The sequence below is a fragment of the Gallinula chloropus genome, assembly GCF_964237585.1.
Source record: "Gallinula chloropus genome assembly, chromosome: 1".
NCBI lineage: Eukaryota > Metazoa > Chordata > Aves > Gruiformes > Rallidae > Gallinula > Gallinula chloropus.
Genome location: NC_140085.1, coordinates 60,425,305 through 60,448,243, shown reverse-complemented (window position 1 = coordinate 60,448,243; position 22,939 = coordinate 60,425,305). Strand labels below are relative to the sequence as shown.

The following is a 22,939-nucleotide window of genomic DNA, read 5'->3' as shown; positions in this document are numbered from 1 at the left end:
ACTGATTCCTGGGGTTTTTTCATATAACCATCTTCTGTGCCCTTTGGAAAGATTTTTTTGCTGACAAGAACTCTCATACAGGCTAATTTACCTGGACAATGCAATGATCTTTTCAACTTCCCAAGTCTTTCAGGATAATCAAATGCAGTATCATAACATTTACGATGAAAGGGCAGGGGGAAATGAGGACAACTGCAGATTGTATAAATTGTTTCTAAATTTACATTTTCTTGAGCTAGAATCTTTGGATGTGAAAGATAATTAACTGTGGGTTTATTCTGAAGTGAGAATGATGGCAGCAATGACCTCCATTTCCATTAGCAAGATCGGTGTGATTCAGTGACACACTTCTGCTTGCATTGTTCTGACCCACCTGTAATTAATACACACTTGAAAATGCCTGTGTGTATATGTGGGCATGTAATCATGATTAGTCATGAGAATTTTCAAAGTTGCCTGCTCTCCTAAAGAACACCAGCAAAAAGACATCCCATTGAAATTCCAGTGCTGTGGGAAGCTCAGTTTTACTCTTGCACATTATAAAGACTGCAAACCCATTAGGTTTATTTTATGAAGCAGTTGTCAGCACTGTCTCATTAGCTAGCATCATTCTTTATGCTCACCCACAACAGCAAGAGGACTACATTTGCCATATCCTCATTTTATCCAGAGAGTAATGCCTGCCAGTAAATTTCCAGCTTGATCCTACTTACACGGCCTCTAGTGTTTGTATAGTTAATTTTGTGCCATAATAATGGAGGTTTATGGGATAAGTATTTACAAATATGTTTACTGATCTCCACTGCACCGAATCACATCATATTTCTGATCTGTATTCAGAAAGAGGTGAGGCAATATAGCTACCTCATACAGTGATTCTGAAATGCTCTGTTTCCTTTGGTTGTATCTAAGAATAGTGACTGTGAGAGGCTCTGCAGACCACTGATGTGGGGTTTTTTCATGAATTGGGGATTAGTGGGGGAAGAGAAAGGAAAATTACATTGTTCTGTCAGTAGTTAAAATGATTCTAATGATGACCCACCCCATTCTATAGAGTAAAATCATGCAAAACTTTATGTATAGTGCTGTAAGAGTGTAAAGGATTGAAAAATAATATCTATTCACAAGGTTTCATAAAGACTCATGATAAATATACAGCTTTTTATAATTTTAGATTTTAATTTAGGTGAATAGAAATGTGACAGGACTTTTGAAGCAAATAACATAACGTTAATATCCTTTATGGAAGAGATGCTCAGAAGTAAGTAACCCATTCAGAGTTTCACTATTTGTGCTACTGTGTTCAATCTTTATGCAGTATTTAGAGATCAAATAGATGTTCAATAAAAGCCTACTCATTTAGTATTTCTTACTATGCTTTTTAAAAAAATAGTCAGTCCCTATGTGGAAGTTTGGAGCAACCTGAAGCCGGGAATGCAATGATAAAGATGCACAAGAGTTTGGAGGGATGAAAATGGGAAGAAATGTCATCTTTAGTAGTACATTGGTACTACTCTTGTAACTCCTTGTAACTCTTGATGGGCCAACATATGGACATTCTAACTTGGGGATGTGGACATGAGAAAGATCACAGCTCTCATTCGTGTGCTTCCGCTTCCCAAGAGTAAAAGGAAGGCAGGGGGTGATGCAGTGTGAAAGCAAGGGGAGGCTCCATCTGAAGCCAAGAGAGGGGTATATGGCCTTAGCTCAGAAGACAGACAATTAAATAGAAGCTACCTCAGATGTCAAAATAGCTGCTGAAGATCTTGTTACATTGTGTCTCAGTAGTAAATGTCAGGTTTTTTGTAATTGTGTGACACTATTGCTGTTCTCTGATTTTAAAAGAATATATTTTTATCATTAAATTTGATCCAATGATAAGAAACAATACTCAGTATTCTGAAATTTCCTTCTATGAATGTAGCAATCCTCAAAGTTCAACTACTTAGACACTAATAAATGTCTCTCCTACATGACTGGTTCTAGAGTGTCCGACAGGCATTAAGCTGTATCTCCATTGCTTGAGTTATTTTTATGTTTTGTCATTTTAAGGGTGTGTTTTACCAGTTTGAAAGTGGTGTTTGATGTTTTCCTATTAATTTTTAAACTGTAAAATAAACAAAAAAAAATACATGAGGTGGCAGAAAGTTAAAGGCAACCCAACAGAGGACATGTTCCAGACCAGTCTGAGTGGTTGCCCTCAAGGAAGATTGCTGGAGGGGAAAAAGGGTTGTTTGTAAAGAAAGTGTGTCATCCTGCATAGACTATTTGCAATACATTCTTCTAAGTAGACATCCTACTCCTAGGAACAGTAAAAATCTGCTAGTTTTATAAGGTAAAGGACTGTACCCTAGAAAGCAGTGACTTTCAAGGGAGCTTTTTATGTTAAAGTGGATAAACCTCTGAATACACAAGATCTTTGAATGAAGTGTAGCTGCTAGCTTAACTAAGCAGGCAGTATGGTCCCTTGTTAGTCAGGAAGCTGAAAAGGAGCTATCAGTGCTATCTGTGGGTATGATGTTAGTAAAGCCATTAATGCACTATGTTCAGTTCTTACATCTGTATTTCAAAAGGCTGTTGAGAAACTGCCTGGGTTTTGGAGAAGATATGAATGAGAGTGACTGGAGTGCTGGAAAGCTTGGTTCAAAGAAACTTGCAGTTTAACTTGTATGTGGTTTATGCAAGGTCAGTTAAGTGATGACTTTATCAAGGTCAGGAAATACCCACAGGACAAAGATGTCTCTGAGAGACTGCTGCTGTTTAATTTAGCATAAAGGGATTGGAAGCTGAAGCTAGATATGTTTGGATGAGAAGCAAACCACATAATTTTAACAGGGAAAGTATTAAACCATTAGAACAAATTCTTGGGAATATGGTGGTTTCCTTTGGCACCTCTAGGTCAAACCTGGATATCTATATAAAAGATACACTCATTTAATCTAAAATTACGCCCTTGAGACAGGATTTAGTAGATGACACCCTTAAGCTGTATTACATGGGAGGTCAGGTTAGATGATCAAGATGAGCCTATGCAAAATATTTCTAGGTTTTTTTATCAGCTTTGTTTTTTCTCTTTATGTGTGAAACAATGAGTAGGACTGAGTTTCTCCAGTGAGGAGTTTTCTAACAGGTGTGTGGTTGAGTACATGTGAGTAGCATTTCAACTTTCTTTACTTTCATCCTTTTCCAAGCACTTTCACTAGCTTTTGATGTTTTTCTCTCTTTCCCACTAAACTGCAAGGGTTTTTTTCTGCAAAATCCACACAGAAACCAACTACTTTTGTGACCTCTTTCAGCTAATTAAATGAATATTTCATGCAAACTGTTGAATGTTTGAGATGCTCTTTCTTTTCATGCCTCTTCTCCACCTTTTTTTCCTAGTGCTGTTGTTCCTCATATCTCAAAAAGCTTCTAAATTCCAGATGGCTTTCAAACTTGCAATCAAAAATTTTAAGAGTGAGGTTTATGCACAGGAATACACAAATGCTGAGTAATAATATAACTGCCAGTCAAGATGATTTAGCTCCATTCACAAGCCCAAACTCACTTCACAATGGCTTACACTCACTTTGACTGGCTGTAATGAACAGCCTGTGAATACCATTGTCTGCCGTAAAATAAATGGTTGTCTTTTCTGAAACTCAGCAAGGTAACATCTCTAATAGTTTTTTACTTCCATTTGTACTTTCAGAAATCTGCTTTTCTCTGTAAATTATCTTTTGAGTGCTGTGTCTATAATTGCTTTGTCCCATCAATAAGGAATCTTACATCGTTTTGAGGAGTAGCATCCCAAAAGGAGGTGACACTTGGAGTCAGATTTTCTTGGGCTAAGCTAAAGGTGGGCTGTTCTGTGTAAGGTTAGCCACTATGGTATGAAAAATAAATTGCCTGTAAAATGATGCTTAAAAACCAGATAATGATTGTTGTTTAAAATTCTCTAAAAGAAAACAGCTACCGTGGAAGCAGTTCAGAGTTTTTCTGTGATGCTGCCAAGCTCTCCTAATCTGTTTTAGTTTCTGACTTGATAATGAAATTACCTTCTTATCTTTGTAAAATGTAACCAGAGTGGATCTTTGTAAAATGAACCCGTATAATTTACATCATTAATTTACACAGTTTACCTAGTTTTCCTGATGCTGTTCTGAATGTATTCAACCTTGAAATGAGAAATAGGCCTGGATCTGTATTCCTGCAGTTCTGCAGTTGTCACCTTAATTGCACTGGAGCAGATAGAGATGGGCGCAATTTTTAGTGCTGTTGCTCTACTGGTGAAAAATTGGCATGAGTGAGCTCACAATTTGGACGTATACATCTCTCTTGGATTTTGAAATCCAAAGGTAAACTCTCAAGGTCAGATGCATTGGTTCGGCTCAGTGTAGGTTTCTGGCTTGAACCTCAGCTTGGGTTTGAAACTGCCTGTTCTTTGCAAGTCAGATGGGATGAGTTGACTGTAGTATGCTGTATCCAGTATAGCTGGTAGCACACACATCGTTTAGAAAGCCCTGGCAAGCTCATCTTGAGTTTATATTTGTTGGAGCTCATGACTGTCCTCTCCAGAAGGAAGAAGCAGTGAGACAGAAGATACTTCCAGAGTTAAGACCATATGAGAAATCTAAGCAAGAACAGTGTAAGGGAGAAGTTACCTTTAAACTGGTAGCAGATGCAAAGGTTCAACACTGTCTGGTTGCAGCTTGGTAGGCAGGATTAGAGAAAGAGAAGTTAACAGATAGCTAGAAAAATGCAATAAATACCTTCCAGAGGGAAACCAAGTAAAGCAACTTCTTTGTATATTGTGGAAAAGATGATGAAGGAACATAGTCCCTCCTGTCTTGGTCTTCTCTGCTCCTGTCACTGGTATTTTTTGGTCAATATATCCTCTTAATAAAAATAACCCCGAATGGCTTTGAGTTTGGACAGAGAGGCAACGGTTTTGAAACACAGAACTTTTGTAGGTGTGTGTAGTTTCATAGGGAGAACAGATTAAAACCCAGCATCTAAAAATGTACAGTTTTTTTTTAAATGGAGAGATTGGGGAAAGGAAGAGATGTTGGATTTCACAATGCTTTTATTTTCTGACTGTCTGGCCTTCTCTCTTCTTGCTCCTTTCACCTAATTATGATCCAGTTCTGCTCCCAGTGGAATTCATGGCAGACTTCCCACTGACAAACGGTGTGATGGAGGTATTCTTGGCTCTGGGAATTTTAATCCTGATGTCCTGGCAAAATTCCAATACATGTCATTGCATCTGCCAAACTGAATTCTACCTTTATTAATTTTATTAATTAATTGTGTTTGCATAGCACCTAGAAACTCTAGTCAGCCGTGATGCTAAGAACTTTACTGTCACAGGAAGAATTACATGTGCCCATTACTCTGGTATAGTTTAGTCTGAAAGTTGGATGTGTGGAAGAAGGCGTTCTGGTTTTGCTTAGTAGGTGGAGTGGAGCCCTAAGTGCAAGTAATCTTTTACAGAAAGCCAGAGAGGTGCATTTTCGGGTTGTGTCTGGTCTGTATTGTGCTATGACCTGCGCTACAGAGATGCCTGCAGTAGCCAGTAGTTTAGCAGTGTGGTTTCCATATATGCACTGTGGATGTACTTACCATTGCAATTTGCTTTAAAAAAACCCAACCACAAGAAAAACAAAGAAACAGCAACAAAAGAGCCCCAACTCCCCCAAATAGTGGGAACAGGGAGTACATTTTTGGTACTATGCTGCATACTTCTGTGTTTAGATTTCTAAACAATTACAGTAACAGAAAGGAAAATGTTTTTCTGATTTTAGCAATAAAATTGGTTCTTCTACTTAATGACTAACTGCAAAGCACTAAACAGAGCTGTGGAGACATTATTAAGGACTTGGTCAATATGAATTTTCCTTTCTCTCTCATCGCAAGTATTTTTCAGACTGTTAAATAAATTTAAAGTGCAAAATTTGCAATAACTGAGGCTGTTATGAATTGCTATGCTATTAGCAACCAGGCAACAAGCATAGTAACTACTGTTCTCTAGTGGTTTTTCTTGAATCTAAACAAGAGATTTTTGTTTTCAACTCATACTTACACAAACACCAGGATCAATATATTGTTTTTCTAGTCTATTCTTTTCAAGACAAATACTCTACAGGTTATGTTTGTGTATCACAAGGATGCTTACTAAGCTTGAAAGGCTTGAAATAAGCCAGTGAATTCCCTCCAGATGGGCAGAAGTCAATCTGCACTCCTGAGGTCTGGGTGACTGCCTGTGAAGTGTCTTGGCATTTCTGGCCTTAACCTTCACCATACTTCCAGGGAATGTGATTTATAGCATGTGTGAGCCAGGACCCTCAGAGAAAGTAGCAATATTTGTAGTATTTCTGTTGTGCTAAATGAGCTGAATTAAACTGACCCCCTTCCCCCCACTCCCCGTGATTGTAAAAAAAAAATAATAAATCATGGATTTGAATCCTTACTAAATTACATGAATTTTTTTCTATGAAGTTTGTGCTATTCATACCATATTTAGGTTAAAAAAAAAGAATATATATGTGTATATAATTATTCTTTTTGTAAATGTAGTGTTAGAACTGTGTGTCACTGAGCTGGTAGCACCTGTTCTTGTGACCTGAACATCATAGGGGACTTGTAATGATGCCGATATTGCTGTGCTACAGAGGGGTGCCTTTTGGTGTCATTGGGGCACTATCAGGGTAGAAAATAAAGATCTGCTGAGCAGGAATGCAGGCTTATTCTAGTAGAATCTACATGATACATTTATGATTTTACCTGTATAAATGCATTTGCTTACATGTTCTCTATTATTATGTTTAAGCTTCATAAAACTTGTGTTGTTATACCTGAATACATGTCTCTTACACAGTTCAAGTAAGGTGTGCTTAACCCTATCAGAGCCTTAAAGGAAAACAAAGACTTCTGTGGTAGCAGAGACTTGTGTAGCTTCTCTTCCAGCAGATATGGATGTGAAGTGTCCCGTATTCTGCCATACCCGTATCCTTGACTGAAGAACGGGTGTACAGTGTGCACTGAAATCTCAAGTAGTACAGCAATCCAAAATTTAAAATGTCCAGTTATTTTAGAAAGTTCTAAAAGTTTTGTATTTACCAATATACTGTCAAAGATCTCACCAATTAATACTGGTAAAATTATGAACAGTTAAAACACACTTCCATTCAGATTCTCATGACTAACGTAATCTGAGTTGCATTTTTTTTTCTATGAAAGCTGAAGATTTGCCCATCTGACAATCCATATGTCTATACATGTGTGAGTGTGTATGTGTGTTGGAGAAAGAGATGCCTATGACCATGAAGTTGTCTGTATCATAGCATATGTGCACACATTTCTTACAGATGCTTAATGCTTGGAAATGCTGAAAGCTGAACGCTGATAACATATTCATAGTACAGTCTGTAGTGTTTACTAGACCAAACATTTTTGCTGAATGTGAGAGATGTTTATGTTACCTAAAACTGGTCTGGAGACAGTTCAGAGCTGTATGTGTGCAATCACAAGTATACTGTCTTTTTGATGTGTTATCAGCATATAATACAAACCAGAACCATTTTCTGTTTGTGTAGCCTGTAATTAGTTATCTGAAGTATGAATGGAGAGCATTAGTTGTACTTGTTATATCTGCATTTCTAACTACTTTCCTCTGCTGTCTTTAAGGTTGCCATTGCCTCCTGGAGCATTCTCAGGTCTTTGGGAAAATCCGGAATCATTCCAGAAGCTGTATTTCCAAAAATTTCCAGTAAGAATTACAAAATGAATTTTATAAACTTTTGGTAATGCTGCAGAACCTCAAAAGAATGTATTTAAATTGGGTAACATAGAAAATTATCACACCTTATTTTAGTGGGACAACTTTGATGTATGTGTTACAGAATTAAAAGCATTTCAAGGTAAAACTCTCTTCATACATACTTTTAAGTGTTTGGACACACTGTTTTGTTTGTTGGGTTTTTTTTTTTAAAAAGGTCTTAAACAGAACCAGTAAACCTCAAGCTTCTGAACCTAAAAGTTGGTTTATATCCTTTGATCTAATAGAAGATAGAAGGAATCACAACTTCAGACTGGCATAGCTTTAAATACTGCTGCTGGCCTGCAGTTGTTTTAGCTTGTTACCAGTCCAAAATACACATTTGCCTGCTGTGCATGTAAATACGTTGGAGGCTCCTTACTGAATTGGCTATGTGTCCTTCTCAGATGAACTCTCCAAGGACTGGCTTCCTACTTGCCTTATAGAAATAGATAGATTGGTCCTATGTATGTGTCCAAAATGGAAGGTTTGCTTCAAAGGTTTGGATCAAGCAAAATATTTTTTGTGTAAATTTGCATGATGATGATGGTGATCATATATGTTTGGATCCAGCAAACAGGAATACCATTAGGGGAAATTTAACAACTCTCATTGGATTGTAACAAATCCATTCTCCTTGTGTAGATTCAGGCAACATCCTTTTCCAAGCTGTCAGGGAGCAAACTAAGCAGGGCAGGAAAACTGCAGGTTTATGTATTGTCTTCTGTTCTGTCTTAACAAAGACTACAAAACCTTTTCTGAAGAGGGGCATGCATGGTATCTTATGACATAAGAGTGACGACAGAATACTAGAGAATAAAATCAGCCACCAAAATTGTATTTAATTTGAAATAATCAGTTTTGTCTGTTGGCTTCATGGGACACAGATGGATGTTCCTGGTACTATTTCTGAGTTCAGCTTTGGTTGTGTCGTATCTAGGGCTATTATGATACAATGGATGCAGGCTATATGGATGAAGATGGCTATTTATATGTCCTGTCTCGAGCTGATGATGTGATCAATGTTGCTGGACACAGGATTTCAGCGGGAGCAATCGAAGAGGTGAGCACTGCCTGGCAGTAAAATGGAAGAGTGAAAGATGGATAAGGAAAGCTGAGACTGAAAATCTCCCCAGATCTCTCATTTTCTTTCTGCTTTTTGTGATTGCATTTGCACTGGTGCTTCTAACAAAAGCATTGTTTCTTGTCCTTCCTATTAAGGGGCTTTCTGGGACCATAATAAATTTAGACAATAATAAGCAGTTTGTCCCATGGGATTGATAAACCAGGCATGATTTGACATTTGAAGGTGGAGTTAAGGGGCACTATGGTAGCACGAGCAGCATTCCCGTAAGCTCTGATTATTTATTTTGGAATACATTAAGATAATGCAGGGTCAGCATGCCAAGTAGTTTCATCAGTTCCTGTCGTTACTTAGTAGGAAAAACTTTTATTCCTAAAATACAGTTTTTAGTCGTGTTTTTTAAAGTGTTGGCTGAATTCTTTTCACATAGACTCACATTCAGTGCTTTTTCTTGATTTGAAGAGTTTCCTTCACAGCTTCTGGAGGGCTGTTTTGTCTCATATTGTATGAGCAGTGCTAAATGAACAATGAAAATTTCTGTAAAAAACCCCTGCTGTTAAATTGAAAGTCATTAATGTAATAGTCATGCAACTCAAAAAGTTGAAAATAGTGCAGTTCCTAATAGTATCTGAATTTCATGTCATTGTTCACTCACCTCTCTGGAACTGCTGTGATTGATTGCCAGTTGCAGATTTCCCTGATGACATATCAATTGCTTATTCAGGGAGTACAGGAAAAGGTGTGCTGGGCATGTACAAGGGAAAAATACACTGTGAAGAACTCTGAATTCAACTGTTCACTGAATCACAAACTAATCTGTTAGTCATTTCTGGCTTTATAATGTCTATTATCAAGTGACTTTTTTTTTTTTTTTAAGGCTAGAAAACTTAAAAGAGAACAGAATAAATTCTGATTGTGCAGAAGTGAACAAATTCAGATAAACATAGGCAATCCTTTGAGGATCGGTCAGCTGGGGAGCTGTTCCAGCCGCTGCCCTGGCTTGTGTCTGTGAAGCCATGAAGGTGGCTTGTGTTCTGCCTCAACCTTTTTTCCCTTGAGGTCAGTTTTTGGTGTTGCTCTACCAAAGCACAGCAGGGAATCTCATTCCTACCCCTTACTGCTCAGGGTCTGAGCTGGACGTTCTTTCTTTCCTTCAGGCTGAATCCGAAGGCAGTGCAAGAGTTGATGAATCGAATCCTGCCCTCAGCTGTATTACCTTTGTATCCGTTGTCCTGAGCTCAGTGTCTCTGTGTTTCTCCCTGCTAGTTAGGTCTTTCCCTTAGAAACAACACATATCTCATGACTATAAAATTGTAGAAGCTTTTCTATTCACCTTTAGAACAAAGCTAAAAACCAAGGCTGTTGTTAGTGCACGCACAGCAGATTGCTAGTTGAATGGGAAAGCATTAACAAGACCACAATTAGCTCTTCAGTAAATACAGAATTAGAGGTTCATTGAATCGCCATCTAATTAAGTGACACTCACCTTGTTGAGCTAGTATATTATCTGCATTTACAAGCTTAACAAGTTTTTCCTTAGTCCTTCGACTAAGAATTTCATCTTCATCATGTTCCAAACAATTAGTTTCTTTGTCTTATGTACCTGTCAGAATCATTAGGGCTCCATCTTTACTGCAGTGCAGGAGGTGTTAGTTTTTACCTTGCTCATCAGTGAATGTTAGCCATTATGGTAACCTCAGCTTGTGTCTTCCTTGCATATCTTCTGTCTGTACGTCTCTGGTGTCCCTGCTTGCCTTGTCCCTTTCTGAAAAAGTGCAGATCAAATCTTGCCTGTATGAGGCAACAGACTTGAAAATTGGGAATTTAGCATGAGAAATCTCAGTCCTCACAGAGGGGTTTCTGTTTGCTGCTGCATTAGACATCCATCCTCATGCCCAGCGATCGTTCCAGGAATTCCATTTCACTTTGTTGAGATTTTTCTTACTTTTAAACATTTTCAAATGCCTAGTGCCGATTCTATTCTCTGTTCTTTTCAGCTTGTCTTAGAAAATTTGATAATTTTTAAATTAGTATTTACCCTGTCCATCATTTGAAATTAGCTGTCCCAAAGTAAAAGGGATGTGGATAATAATTTGGATAGACTAGCAAAGGAAAATGTTACCATGACTGCAGTATTGTGCTTAACATAAGAATTTTATCAATAATTGGCAGACTTGAATGACACAAACAAGCTACTACAAAAGCAGCTGGCAACACTTACATCTCCACTGTAGGGTCCTGTTGATGCCTGATAGGTAATTATGGTATTGATGATAATGTCAGATTATACAGACCTTTTCCCTATGGTTTTTGTCTAGGCAGCACAGTTTCTCTAGTTGTAGATCTTACTAGTCCACTTTTCCATAACACTTAGGGGCTTTTTTTGTGGGTTTAGGGGGATTTTTTTGTTTGTTTGGTTTGGTTTTGGGGTTTTGTTTGTTTGTTTGTTTGTGGTTTGTTTTGTTTTGTATGGTAATCAAATTGCTGTGGCCAGAGCATGAAATAATGGGCATTTATATCTGGAAAAGGAGTTCATTATCGAGGCTCTGGACTAAGAGTGACCAAAGCTCACAAGTGTATGTGATGCAGTGAAATACTATGGAAATTTGGAGTTGCCTAAGATTCATTCTTGTATGATTTGTCAGTTTGGATATAATAATTTGTGAACAAAGTAGGCTCCATCTGAATTCGAATACGCTCGTGTATATTTAGCAGTGTTTTGTGGCAGGCTCCTCTGCCCTTTTTATTCTGGGATGAGCTCAGCCAGAACTAACTCCAAAACTCCAAGGTGTTGCACTTGCTTTTCTAAATATGGCTTGTACATGGTCCTGTCAAAAATCTAGTTTCAAAAGGTGTGCATAAATGGTCATGCTTTTGTGCTCTGATGGAGCATGCAACTAATACTATTTCTTAATTTACCTTATTGTAGCATGGGATAATTCTGGGATCATAATTGGTGAAATCAGTTAGCTTCTGCCAAACAAAGCACACTCTGTGCAGATCTGTTTTGCTAAAAAGTATTTGATATGTGTTGTAGTGACATGGCATGGAAGGATGGATTTTGCTTCCTGTTTTGACTAGAATTCTAACGGATGGTGAAATCAGCATTTAGGATGGGTTATGGGAGACCCTTTGAATTGTTCCTTCCACCATGGGTATCACAACCAGGCCACACTAGAGCAGCCTCCCTTTTGTTAATCGGAACAGCAGTGACTCTGCTTTTCCTTTCTTCAGGTCTTTTTTGTCCCATCTTCTGTGTACCTTTCCCGTCTTCTTCCTAACCCCCATTCTATCCTTAGGAGAAGCCATTGCAAATGTGGTGTTCCTACTTACTGAGAGAAAAAAAGTCTCTATTCTTAAAATTTCTTTCAGTTAGTCTTCCTTTCCATCATCCCACTGCCTTTGATTTTGGTAGCATAGTATGTGAAGGTCTGTTACTAGAAAGCACATAGTCCTTGTTTCCACAGATAAATTAATATGCATAGTCACATTATGTGACTTCTGTGTGGCCTTTGTGTAGGGTCACACTAGGCCCTCTTTAAGGATGAGTATGTAGCATGTGTTGAAAGCATTGTTGGCAGCAAGATGTCCCACTGGACATTGATTTATATGTGAAAAGAGCCAGTTGCTTTGAAAGAGGATTTGCAACTTCCAACTTTGTCCCACACTTAGTGACACACACCTTGGTATGTACATCTTGGTTACTTTTTTACAGGAAGTGAGAATCTCATCTGGTTAATTGGGGGAAAAATATAAATAGTATCTCTCTTTTTTTTTTTTTTCCTAGAAGAGAATTTTATATGATAGTGCTGCTGTTCATCACTTGTGTAATCTCGTAAATGTGTAGTAGGAAGGAGGGGAGTCTGGTTTAATTCCCTTTTTTGCCTAAGGAGGCTGAGACCAGGTGTTGCCAAGAAAGTGAGCTCATCTAGGCTGGCCTCATGCTGAGGTTGGGACTCTCTTTGGCTTCGGTTAAAGCTATGCCTTTGTGCACCAAAGAATGGAAGAACATAGAAATCAGAGAGAAGGAACCAATCTGACTTTGTAGCCCTGTAGCAGGAATTCTCCTGTGGTTTTGGTCCTTACTCCATGGGCTTAACTCCACATTATTCATAATGTTAGACAAACATTATTTGTTCTAGCAAAGATCTTGCTAAAAAAATGAAAGATGTGGTAGTCTCCCAAAGCTGTGGGGAGATCACCTTTGCTTTGTTGTATATTTACATCTTGTGCTGCCATAGTTTTTCTTTCTTTTCTTTCGTTGAAGACTAAATGTGTGTATAAATCACACAGCATTTGCAACACGTGTAATTGGAATCCTGAGCTGTACTGATTAAATGTTTTTTGCTGTCAACATGTAAGTCTTAACATCCATGCCAATGGAACTTTTCACTAAAATCTTCCATTATTATTAACTCAGTTTAGTTTTGTTCTCTGCCCCTCAGTGTGTTCTCTTCCATCATGCTGTGGCAGACTGTGCTGTTGTGGGCCAGGAGGATGCTTTAAAAGGACACGTTCCATTTGCGCTTTGTGTACTGAGAGAAGGTGAGAGCTTGATGCTACTGATGTTACTAAGATGTGCAAAAGTCCCTGAAAAGGTAAAGGATCTGAGCTTCTTTACTAGGTATAAAGAAGGAAGAGAAGAAGATTTTGGAAGAGATTGTTGAGCAAGTTCGAACTAGCATCGGTCCAGTAGCAGCTTTCCAGAAGGGGGTGTTCGTGAAGCAGCTGCCAAAAACACGCTCTGGCAAGATACCACGCTCAGCTCTTTCTGCACTCGTCAGTGGGAAGCCATATGAGGTGTGTTGGGTCTGTGCTTACCCAAAATATTGTAATGTACTGGAGATTTCCAGATAGTTCTTTCTGAATTCCGTTTGGAAGCTAGATTTAGAAGACTGTCTGAACAAAACGCTGTCTCTACTGCTGTGGAATCAGCAATCTACTATCACGTGCTTCTGTATGTTCTTCCTTTTCAGATCACACCAACCATTGAAGATGCTAGTGTGTTTAAACACATTGAAGAAGTGATAAAGAAAAAATAACGGGGATAAGAAGTTGGTAACAAACGTGTCAGTTACTGAAGAAGTAGCCAAAGAGACTTTCTGTTAGGAAATGCATTTTAAAAACTGGTAATGATTTGGGACTAATTTTTCTTTTTTACTTCAGAAATGTTCTTTGCCATATTGCCACAGCCAATGAGGCATACAAATGTCTCTGCGTGTCGTGTCGTCATTTTATGCTGGGTATTAAGATTGCTGAGAATTGCAAACAGAATTCATACATTTCTATAGCCTTAAAGGGAAGGAGTCATTGGATTGTCTCATATGATACCATGTAACCTTACATTTCAATCCATTATGGTATACTGTGACCAATAACTTGTGTTTGGCTAAGGCAGCTTACGAAAGGTAAGTTGTGAACTGAGGACAGAAATAAATAGTAATTCTAATGTGAAAATTATTTCAGACATAAACTGTCCTCACTTGTAAATAATGAGCCTTTTTGACTTTTAAATTTTTATAAACTCTAAAATTAGTTTCTTGATTCCACTGATTTATTTTTCCTAAGCTTTTCGGTTATAAATTAGTTGCCTCTAATTTTTTTACTCAATAACTTTCTGAAGTGTATTTTGTAGAATGATGGATGATTTCTGTCTTTCAAATCTGTGAAAACCTTTTCTCATAGTAATATTCAATAAAAATAATGTATTTTAAATAAATGTGAGCTTGTTTAGAGTTAATGAGCTCTGCCAGTGCCATAGGAAATAAAAAGTCAATTTTTTTTTCACTACAGACTGCATGCAGCTGAGCCAGCCACGTTGAACCAGGTCATACAGCCACAAAGTAAACCACCCTAGTTTCTGTCTGTGCTGTACTTGCTTTTTGCCATGTAATTGCCTGAGAAGGTAGCCACCCTGCTCAGCTGTTCGCTTTAGTTGAAAATTACAGTCTGAACAGGGAGTGAGAACACTTAAAGGCTGAGTGAAGGCTAATAATGCTTTATAGAATCATAGAATCACAGAATGCTTTGGGTTGGAAGGGACCTCAGAGATCATCTAGTTCCAACCCCCCTGCCATGGGCTGGGACACCCTCCCCTAGACCAGGTTGCCCAAAGCCCCATTCAACTTGGCCTTGAACACCTCCAGGGATGGGGCTTCCACAGCCTCTCTGGGCAGCCTGTGCCAGTACCTCACTGCCCTCACAGTGAAGAATTTCTTTCTAACATCTAATCTAAACCCACTCTCTTTCAGCTTAAAGCCATTATTCCTTGTCCTGTCACTGCACTCCCTGGTGAACAGTCTCTCTCCCACTTCCCTGTAGGACCCCTTTAAGTATTGGTACACTGTAATTACTGTAGATCTGCTAACTGTACATGTTAGTGATTTATATTTGGGAGTAATTTTGCTCCTCAGAGATGTCCTGATGGTGTTCTTGAAATACTCATATCAGTTACTGTTTTCTTCTGGAAGGATTATTCAAGTACCAGGGCTTTAATAGGATACCTATGCCAAATAATAGAGTGCCTTGCAGAGACTGCAGGGTTTTTTTTCAGTGTCATAGTGCTACAGCTTAGTAACCTATGCTGAACAGCTACAGGGCAAGAGAGAGAGGGAGTTGTCACTGATGTTGTTTTTTAAGTCTGTGAGAAACTACAAGGGTCCTCTCACAGAGAAACTGGCACATTCACAACATACATGGCCTTGCATTTTTTTATACAATGAAAGCTGAGACATTGTGTATGTTTGGTTTAGTCATTCCAGCGGCAGCCATCAGGGTGTAATTGCAGAAGCAGGGGAGGGGAACTAATTGGTGAGAGCACAGGCCCTCTAGTAAAAATACTGCAACGGGTTCTGAGAAAGGAGAATTCATTTCCTCAATGTGGTAGAGAGTTCTCTCAATGATATCTCACGTTCCTACACCAGTGTCCCCATTTTTAAGGAAAGATGACCTGTTCACTAATTTGGGGCTCTTCTTTTGAAAGGAGAAACAATTAATGTCAGACTTTTTTTTTTTAAATCAACCCACCACCCACATTAGTGATTGATATTTAGGCACTTACCTTTCTGAGAGGCTATTTGCTCATATTAATATTGACAAGAAACAATTATCTGTTATCTGAACTGCTTGTGAAGAGCTTGAATAGTATTCTTAAAATGTTTGCAGTAACTTATTTCTGCTGAGAAAGCATCTTTTATTGCTGAAAAAAAAATCCTTTTTTTTTTTTTTATTCCCTATTTTGGTGGGAAATGTTTAAGATCAAGACTTGGTTAAAAGAGAGGGGCAGAGTGGTCAGGTGTACTCACTCTGCTACCGCCCTGGCAATGTGGAGGATTCTAGAAATGTCAAACAGTTAATCCGTCAATGTTTGGAAAACCCAGACAATGAAAGCCACCTTACTGCAGCAGCACAGTACGAATTGCTGCTTCACAGGCATTACTTTTGTTCTCCAGAGGGGCCTTTTGCTGAGGACCTGTGACTGCAGAACGCTTTGTCTACAGCCTTAGCTTTGTGCCCAGATGGAGAAAGGGAGGAGTAGTCAGTCTCGTGCATGGGCGCTGGTGCTGGTGCTTCATCAGGGAAGAACAAGCCCAGTTAACATGTGGTAGGTGAGCACTCGTTGTCTTAATTTTATTTATAGAGAGAAGCATCATGTGGTGGATAGATTGGAATGGTTGGGGAGTTACTGAAATTTGGCTGGAAGAGGTTGATGTAATAATTAATCCCAGTGCGCACCCTAGTTGTCGCCAACCCCTGCAACATGTAGCATAGCCACGATGTCTAGCTGTTGAGAGTAGAGCTTCAACTCACAGAGAGAGAGAGAGAGAGGTTATAAGAGATTTTACATGTTAGCCTTAGATCAAAATGGAACTCACAATGATAATATTTTTAAAAATAAATTTTTAATTCTTCTGTCAGTTTTCTTCCACTATGGAATTAAGTAATTTGAGGATGCTGTACCCCTAGGGCAGGAGACCCATGGCTTTGGTGGCAAAACCTTGCCTAATCTTTTTCCTAACAGACCTCCTTCCCCTCTGTCCTCTGAATTCCAGCGTGGGCTGTGACAGTGCAGGCCAGGAAAGAAATGCTGTAAAACAGGAGCTGGCACCGACATGGGGAACTGCACTCAAATGATACCATGGCCACTGAAATGGTGTTTGCAGTGCTTCCCTTTTTGACATTCCGGACTCAAATTAGCCAAAAGAAGGCTGGAGGAGGAGAAGGAGGAACATAAGCGACGATGTGGGTCAAGCTGGAGGAACCGTATGTAAAAGAGCCACGTCTTCACGCAGTGGAGTGCTCACCCAAGCCATCCCCTCGTACCCATCAGCAAGTTCAGTGCTCCCTCTCGTGGCAGCTTCTCATCAGTAACTCCATCGTAACTCACCTGTGAGTGGCAAAATGTGCTCACGCTTAACTGTGAGAAGTGTCTGGCATCCCACCAGTTTAACGCTACGACGTACCAAGCTGAATAGACTTCCGAAGGCAAATAGCACTGAATTCTTTTTTTTATTGACATTGGGGGAGAGAAAAATCTTTCACCATCTGATTGAAGTTTGCCAAATGAAAATAGACAAAACAAATGTTTATGTACGTGCAAACATTGCAGATCAAACTGCTAAAAGAAATAACTAAAAGACAGGTCTTGAGCTAAGATCAAGCAGCAGAAAAATAGCAAATAGGTAAATGACTATTAAGTAGGTCTTACTTTGAAACTTCCCATTTAAACAAATAATAAACAACAATAACACCACCAAATAAAGCCACAGCAGGTAATAGTTGCTCTTCTAAACTTTTATACACTATATATTAAGCACTCTGTCTTTCAGTTATTTCCTCTGATAAAACTGACTTCTGTGAAGTCTCAGCAAGGCCATCTTGGCTAAAAGCATAACGTTAGACAGGAGTCTGTCTAATGCCCTGTTACAATGAAGAAATGGTGGGGTTTGGCTTCTCTTTTCTTTTTCCTGTGTTGAATTGATCTGGAAATGTGACTCTGATCCTATGCAAATAGTAGATTTAATTTCCCAATGCTGGCTGGTGTCTGAAGATCCTGGAACGAAAAGGTGGCTCTCGGTAAAGCAAGATTCTTCTTGGTCCGCAGGTAACGTAGAAGAAAGTTTTTGGTTCTTTGTATAAATCATGTTTTAACAAATTGCTTCTTTTTCTTTGTAAACAGTTCTTCTGGGTTTATTTGTTTTTAAGAGTTGAGCCATCATGGTGCTTCTCTGTAGATAGATACCTGACATTTCATTTTGTCTTTAGAGGTCCATTTTGGCTCCAGTTCCAGGTTATGTCATTCTATTATACATCATCAGAGGCAGGTGTTCAGCTTTAAATATTGACAGATTTTCTCAGTAGGAACATGTTGAAGCTTCTAACTCTGCTAAACATATTCATTTGACTGTTACAATCCAAAAAACTGTAAAAATGGTGGAATGGAAAGATACAAACAGTATTATTGACACTGTATTGTCAAATGTTTGCACTGAGACCCCATGTACCATAGATTTTATTTTTAAAAAATCATATTTATATCCATTTACATAAGACTTACACATTTTAAAAGAAATACATACACAGTAAATACGTAAATGTCTAGTATTTTACAATAAAACAGATGGAACAATGTAAAAATGAGTGGCTTCATTTGATAAAAGCTTTGGATGTGCACTACTGCCAAATTTCTGATGACAGAGATGCTGAGAGGAAAAGGGAGGTTGTTTTGTTTTTCTCTTTTTTTTTAATAGTAATTTAGGTATTTTTATATTCTTGTTTTAAAATACCCAATACATGAAAGGAACATCATATCTGTTTGTCTGATAAACCTTATGTGTTCTCTTCCCTATTACCCTGTTCTTGCAGAGAATTTTAATGCTCTTTTTTCCTAAGTAGTGGTAGTGCACTTCAGGTAAAGTAGAAGAAAGAGATGACATCTAAGGGAAAAAATAAACAAGCATTAATTAGTGAGATTCTTTGATTCTAATTTGGTCTCTGATGCAATGGCATCAGAAAATATTCTAGCACTAAGCAAACTATTGCATGTTTTACTAAAACAGTAGTTCTGAGTACCTGAGGGAGATGTGCATTTGTTTTTTTTAATTTTGGATCTGCAACATAAATTTATTAATAATGCATTTTAATCTTTTACTAATGTACACTGATTCTTATTCCAGATTGAAAGAAACTCCTGCTTATGTTCATTTTACCGTTGTCCCCCTGATGTTTGGATTCAGCACTGGGGTTACTTTCCTCCATCCAGAGACTTTTGCCTGTCTGGCTCAAGGTTGACCACACATTTTTATAGACCTTGTTGAGGTACTCTCTGATTCTCCTTGCTCATTGTAGTTGAACAGTGTTTACTGTTTTCACCCTGTTGATTTCTTTACTGTGGACCAGCTGTTTGCAGATTATGGAAATTGGAAATTATGCGATGTGAAATTATTCACGTCTTTTTGGAACTCTTCTTCTCCATCTGTCTTTACAAATCCTCTTTGGACCCCTTCACTGATAAAAAGTACATAGTTGATTTTACCAAATCCCCCTTGACATTTTATTAGAAGAAAAGTGAAACTAGTATGTTCTGTTGCCCCAGCCTGAGGTGAAGAAACTGCCCTGGCTGAGCCTTCTGACTTGGTGGTGCCAAGTGTTTCATAAGAGAAGAGTGTTGGGAAAGGCCGGGCGCTGTGACTGCCAACCCCCCCGGCTGTATAACAGCACTGCAGGTGCTCAGCTGGGCAGCCTACAGCCATCCTGGCAGACAGCTTGACCTGACCCATGTGCTCTATGGTAAGCCTCTTTGCAAGATTAAATGGTCAGGTGCCAGCAGTCTTAAATGTTCTTAAATTTGTGATCTTGAGAGTATACTCAAACTGGACCTTGCTGAGGATGCTCATCTCACTGTTCTGAGGAGATCAATTCGTGTTTTCTGGCAGCTTGTCATGCTGGTTTCAACAAATGTTTAAAAAACACCTGAAACCCAACTTGAAAGCATATGAATTCAGCCTGCCTGTTGTGAAGAAACACCGTAAGACACGATAAAGTTGTACCTAATTGGCATCGTTGGAATAAACTATTTTTAAATATGGGGCTTTGAGATCCTCTGTAAGAGAAGTGAGTAGCAGAGTGCAAAGGTCTGCAGCCTGCTATGAGCATGAGCTGTTTCCATTGTCCCATGTGCAACCCATCTGCAGATCCCTCTTTACTACATTGAAAAATCTCTTACACTGCTACTGTGTGACAGCTCATCCAGCAGCTATCCATCCCTTCTGCTACTTGGGTAGAGTCGGTCCCTGACTGGGTGCATGCAGATCGTTTACTCACCAGAGTAACACGACTGCTGAGGTATTCTAAGTGAGGTGTTGCAAGCCTGGGCCTCATTCTGACCTGTGTCTGAAAAATTTCAGGAGGTATGACGTAATGCATCATCTTCCCCTTGGTATAAGTCTCACTCAGTTCCTTCTATGAAGAAACTGTTACACAGGAACTGTGGTCACAAAACCTTGTTTTTATTTAGTTCATCCATCAGACTCAGGTCATTTAAGTTCTCAAGGCTAGTGAAAGAGAAAAGCAGAGGATACCTTTTCCCTGCATGTTGTTAATATAATTACTCAAATGCAAAATTATTTTAACTTCTTTTCTTAGGGCTACGAAGATGATTAAGGGTCTGGAGCATCTCCCCTATGTGGAAAGGCTGAGTAAGTTGGGACTGTTCAGCCCTGAGAAGAGAAGACTAAGGGGGGATCTATTTAAAGTCTATAATTATCTGAAGCAGGGGATGTAGGGGGAATTGCCAGGCCCTTTTCAGTGGTCTGTGGGGACAGGACAAGGGGCAATGGCTGCAAGTTGGAGCACAGGAAGTTCTGCACCAACACGTGGAAAAACTTTTTCACAGTGAGGGTGACAGAGCCCTGGGACAGGCTGCCCAGGGGGGTGGTGGAGTCTCCTTCTCTGGAGATATTCAAGACCCGTCTGGACACCTATCTGAGTGATATGTCCTAGGGAGCTGCTTTGGCAAGGGGGTTGGACCCGATGATCTCTAGAGGTCCCTTCCAACCCCTACAATTCTATGATTCTTTTGCAGTTGCACTTACAAACAGTGTGAATACTAAGTGGCATGAATAGTTCCCTTTTCTACTAGGTTAAGATTTTACATTCTTGCAGTCTCCTGAAGGTCTCTGAAGTTAGGCTTATGTCATCAGTCAGATATCTGTATGTTTTCCACTGGTAAAGCTTTCTGTTTCTAAGGATGTTTTGAACATGCCCAGAATTAGTAAAATCTTGATGGCCCTAAACCCCTGACAAAAGGGCCTTCTTGCAAATCCTGGTATGTCTTGCCCACAATGTTTAACAGCTATCGAAACATTCAATGCTCAGTGAGATTTTGATATTATCCATATATTCTTTCCATCTTCCCTGTAATCCCCTAAATAACTAAATGGAAAAGAAAATTGTTTTACTGAGAAAATATTAGCGTGAAATGGTGCCATAATGGTGAAAATACTTGTCATGTTAGTATTTTTGAGCAAAAGTTGTGATGCAGCAGAAAACTATTTCCAAAGAACTGTGGAAGAGTGAATCTGTGCGATTCACAGCCACATTTCAGAAAGTGCTGAAAAATACAACATGAATTCCAGTACTAGATTTGATTCAAAGTTGCATCCAGCTCAGAATACCCTTCCTTTGCTGCTGGTCAATTTTGAGAATCTCTGTAATACATAACTTTGAAGGCTTTCTGTATAGGGGAAGCTTTGTTCTAGCTTTATTCAGCTACTTGTTGTTCACAGTTGACCCAAATCCTTCATTTAAAAAGAAAAAACAAGAAAAAAGTAAATGTCTTTTGTTTTTCTAGCCTCTCCCCTTCACCCCCCACCCAGTACCTGTTAGAACTACTTCAATTTCTCATAAAGTTAATTCACTGCCTGTGCCTACCACTGTCTCCCTGGTTCTAGCTTTAAGATTGGGAATATACAAAATATGTTATCATTGGTGAGCTATCATCTGAAGTGGGTTCTCTGAAAACCTTTGTCCCATCTGCTAAGGAGGTTTCATCAGAGAGAACCTCCTGTTTGAGATGGAAAAAGAACAGCATAGCATCTTCTAGACTGTGCTTGAGACTGTTGTGTTGATCAACAGCCCACCCTAGTGAGTCCAAGTTAGATCCTCTGCTCCATGATGGTTCTTGCTTGGGTGATGCCAAGGAACAAACTCTGGGTGTGGTGTACAGTTATAAAAAGCTTTCACGATGGCCCCTTAGGAATACTCACAACAATTCAGTGCTGGCTTCTTTGCTAGGCCTTGTCAGCATGAGTATGTGCGAACTGTTGAGCTGTCTAACCTCTGCAGTCGTGATGAAGCAACTGCAAATTGCAAAAAAAAAGAAGAAAGAAACAAACCAGAATCTCTTTAGAATCAGGAAGAAAAGATAGGTGGCTTTTAAATTGTCCTGTGGTTTTCTATCACATGATCTGGGCACGGTATAGTTCAGAACTCATCCAGGGTTTCTTCATGTCTGATGTGCTACTGAAATCTGTCTTCAGCAAATACAGAATTCAAACTCAATTTTATCTTTATTTTATTTTAATAATGTGCCTTTCGCTCTGTTTAAATACTGTAGTGCTCTTAGCAATAGGACATAGGAAGCCAGATCCTGCATGAAGATGTAGGGCTTTAAAGCTACGTAACTTGAAGTCTACCAAGTTCAGTATCCAGCTGAACTGAATAAACTGTCTGAAAGACCTCAAATATAGCACCAAATCTCCCTTGTGCCTTAATTCCTCATCTGTAAGATTGGAAAAATACCACAGCATGGCTAGAAGATGAAATCCATGGTAGTTAGTTTGGTTCTTACATACTATAGTAATGTGGGATGTGGAAAAGCCTGAAGAGCTACTACCTTTATTTGTACATGAAGATTGCCTTGGAAATGATTCTTAAGTCTTCATCATTGCCAAAAAGTGCAGGATTAAAAGCAAAGCATGCACATGAGCAGTGGAGTTAATGGAATATAGTGATGCAATCAGGAATTTATTCCATCCTTGACTGCAACTGTGAAGTATTAC

At 39.0% G+C, this 22,939-nt stretch overlaps 2 protein-coding genes across 5 annotated transcripts in view; one reads left to right on the top strand and one right to left on the bottom strand.

The window, feature by feature from the left end:
- ACSS3 (acyl-CoA synthetase short chain family member 3) overlaps window positions 1-14,598 on the top strand; it is an 81,661-nt gene extending 67,063 nt beyond the window's left edge. The window contains exons 12-16 of the mRNA XM_084276868.1: window positions 7,666-7,747; window positions 8,736-8,858; window positions 13,325-13,424; window positions 13,504-13,679; window positions 13,856-14,598. Coding sequence (XP_084132994.1) covers window positions 7,666-7,747; window positions 8,736-8,858; window positions 13,325-13,424; window positions 13,504-13,679; window positions 13,856-13,921 — 547 coding nt within the window. The 3' untranslated portion in view covers window positions 13,922-14,598. The remainder of the gene's footprint in view (window positions 1-7,665; window positions 7,748-8,735; window positions 8,859-13,324; window positions 13,425-13,503; window positions 13,680-13,855) is intronic.
- A 7,580-nt stretch (window positions 14,599-22,178) lies between these two features.
- PPFIA2 (PTPRF interacting protein alpha 2) overlaps window positions 22,179-22,939 on the bottom strand; it is a gene marked incomplete at both ends in the record, with an annotated part of 322,124 nt that continues 321,363 nt past the window's right edge. For all 4 annotated transcript variants that reach the window (XM_084276255.1, XM_084276256.1, XM_084276257.1 and 1 more), the window contains one exon: window positions 22,179-22,237. In XM_084276255.1, coding sequence (XP_084132381.1) covers window positions 22,179-22,237 — 59 coding nt within the window. The remainder of the gene's footprint in view (window positions 22,238-22,939) is intronic.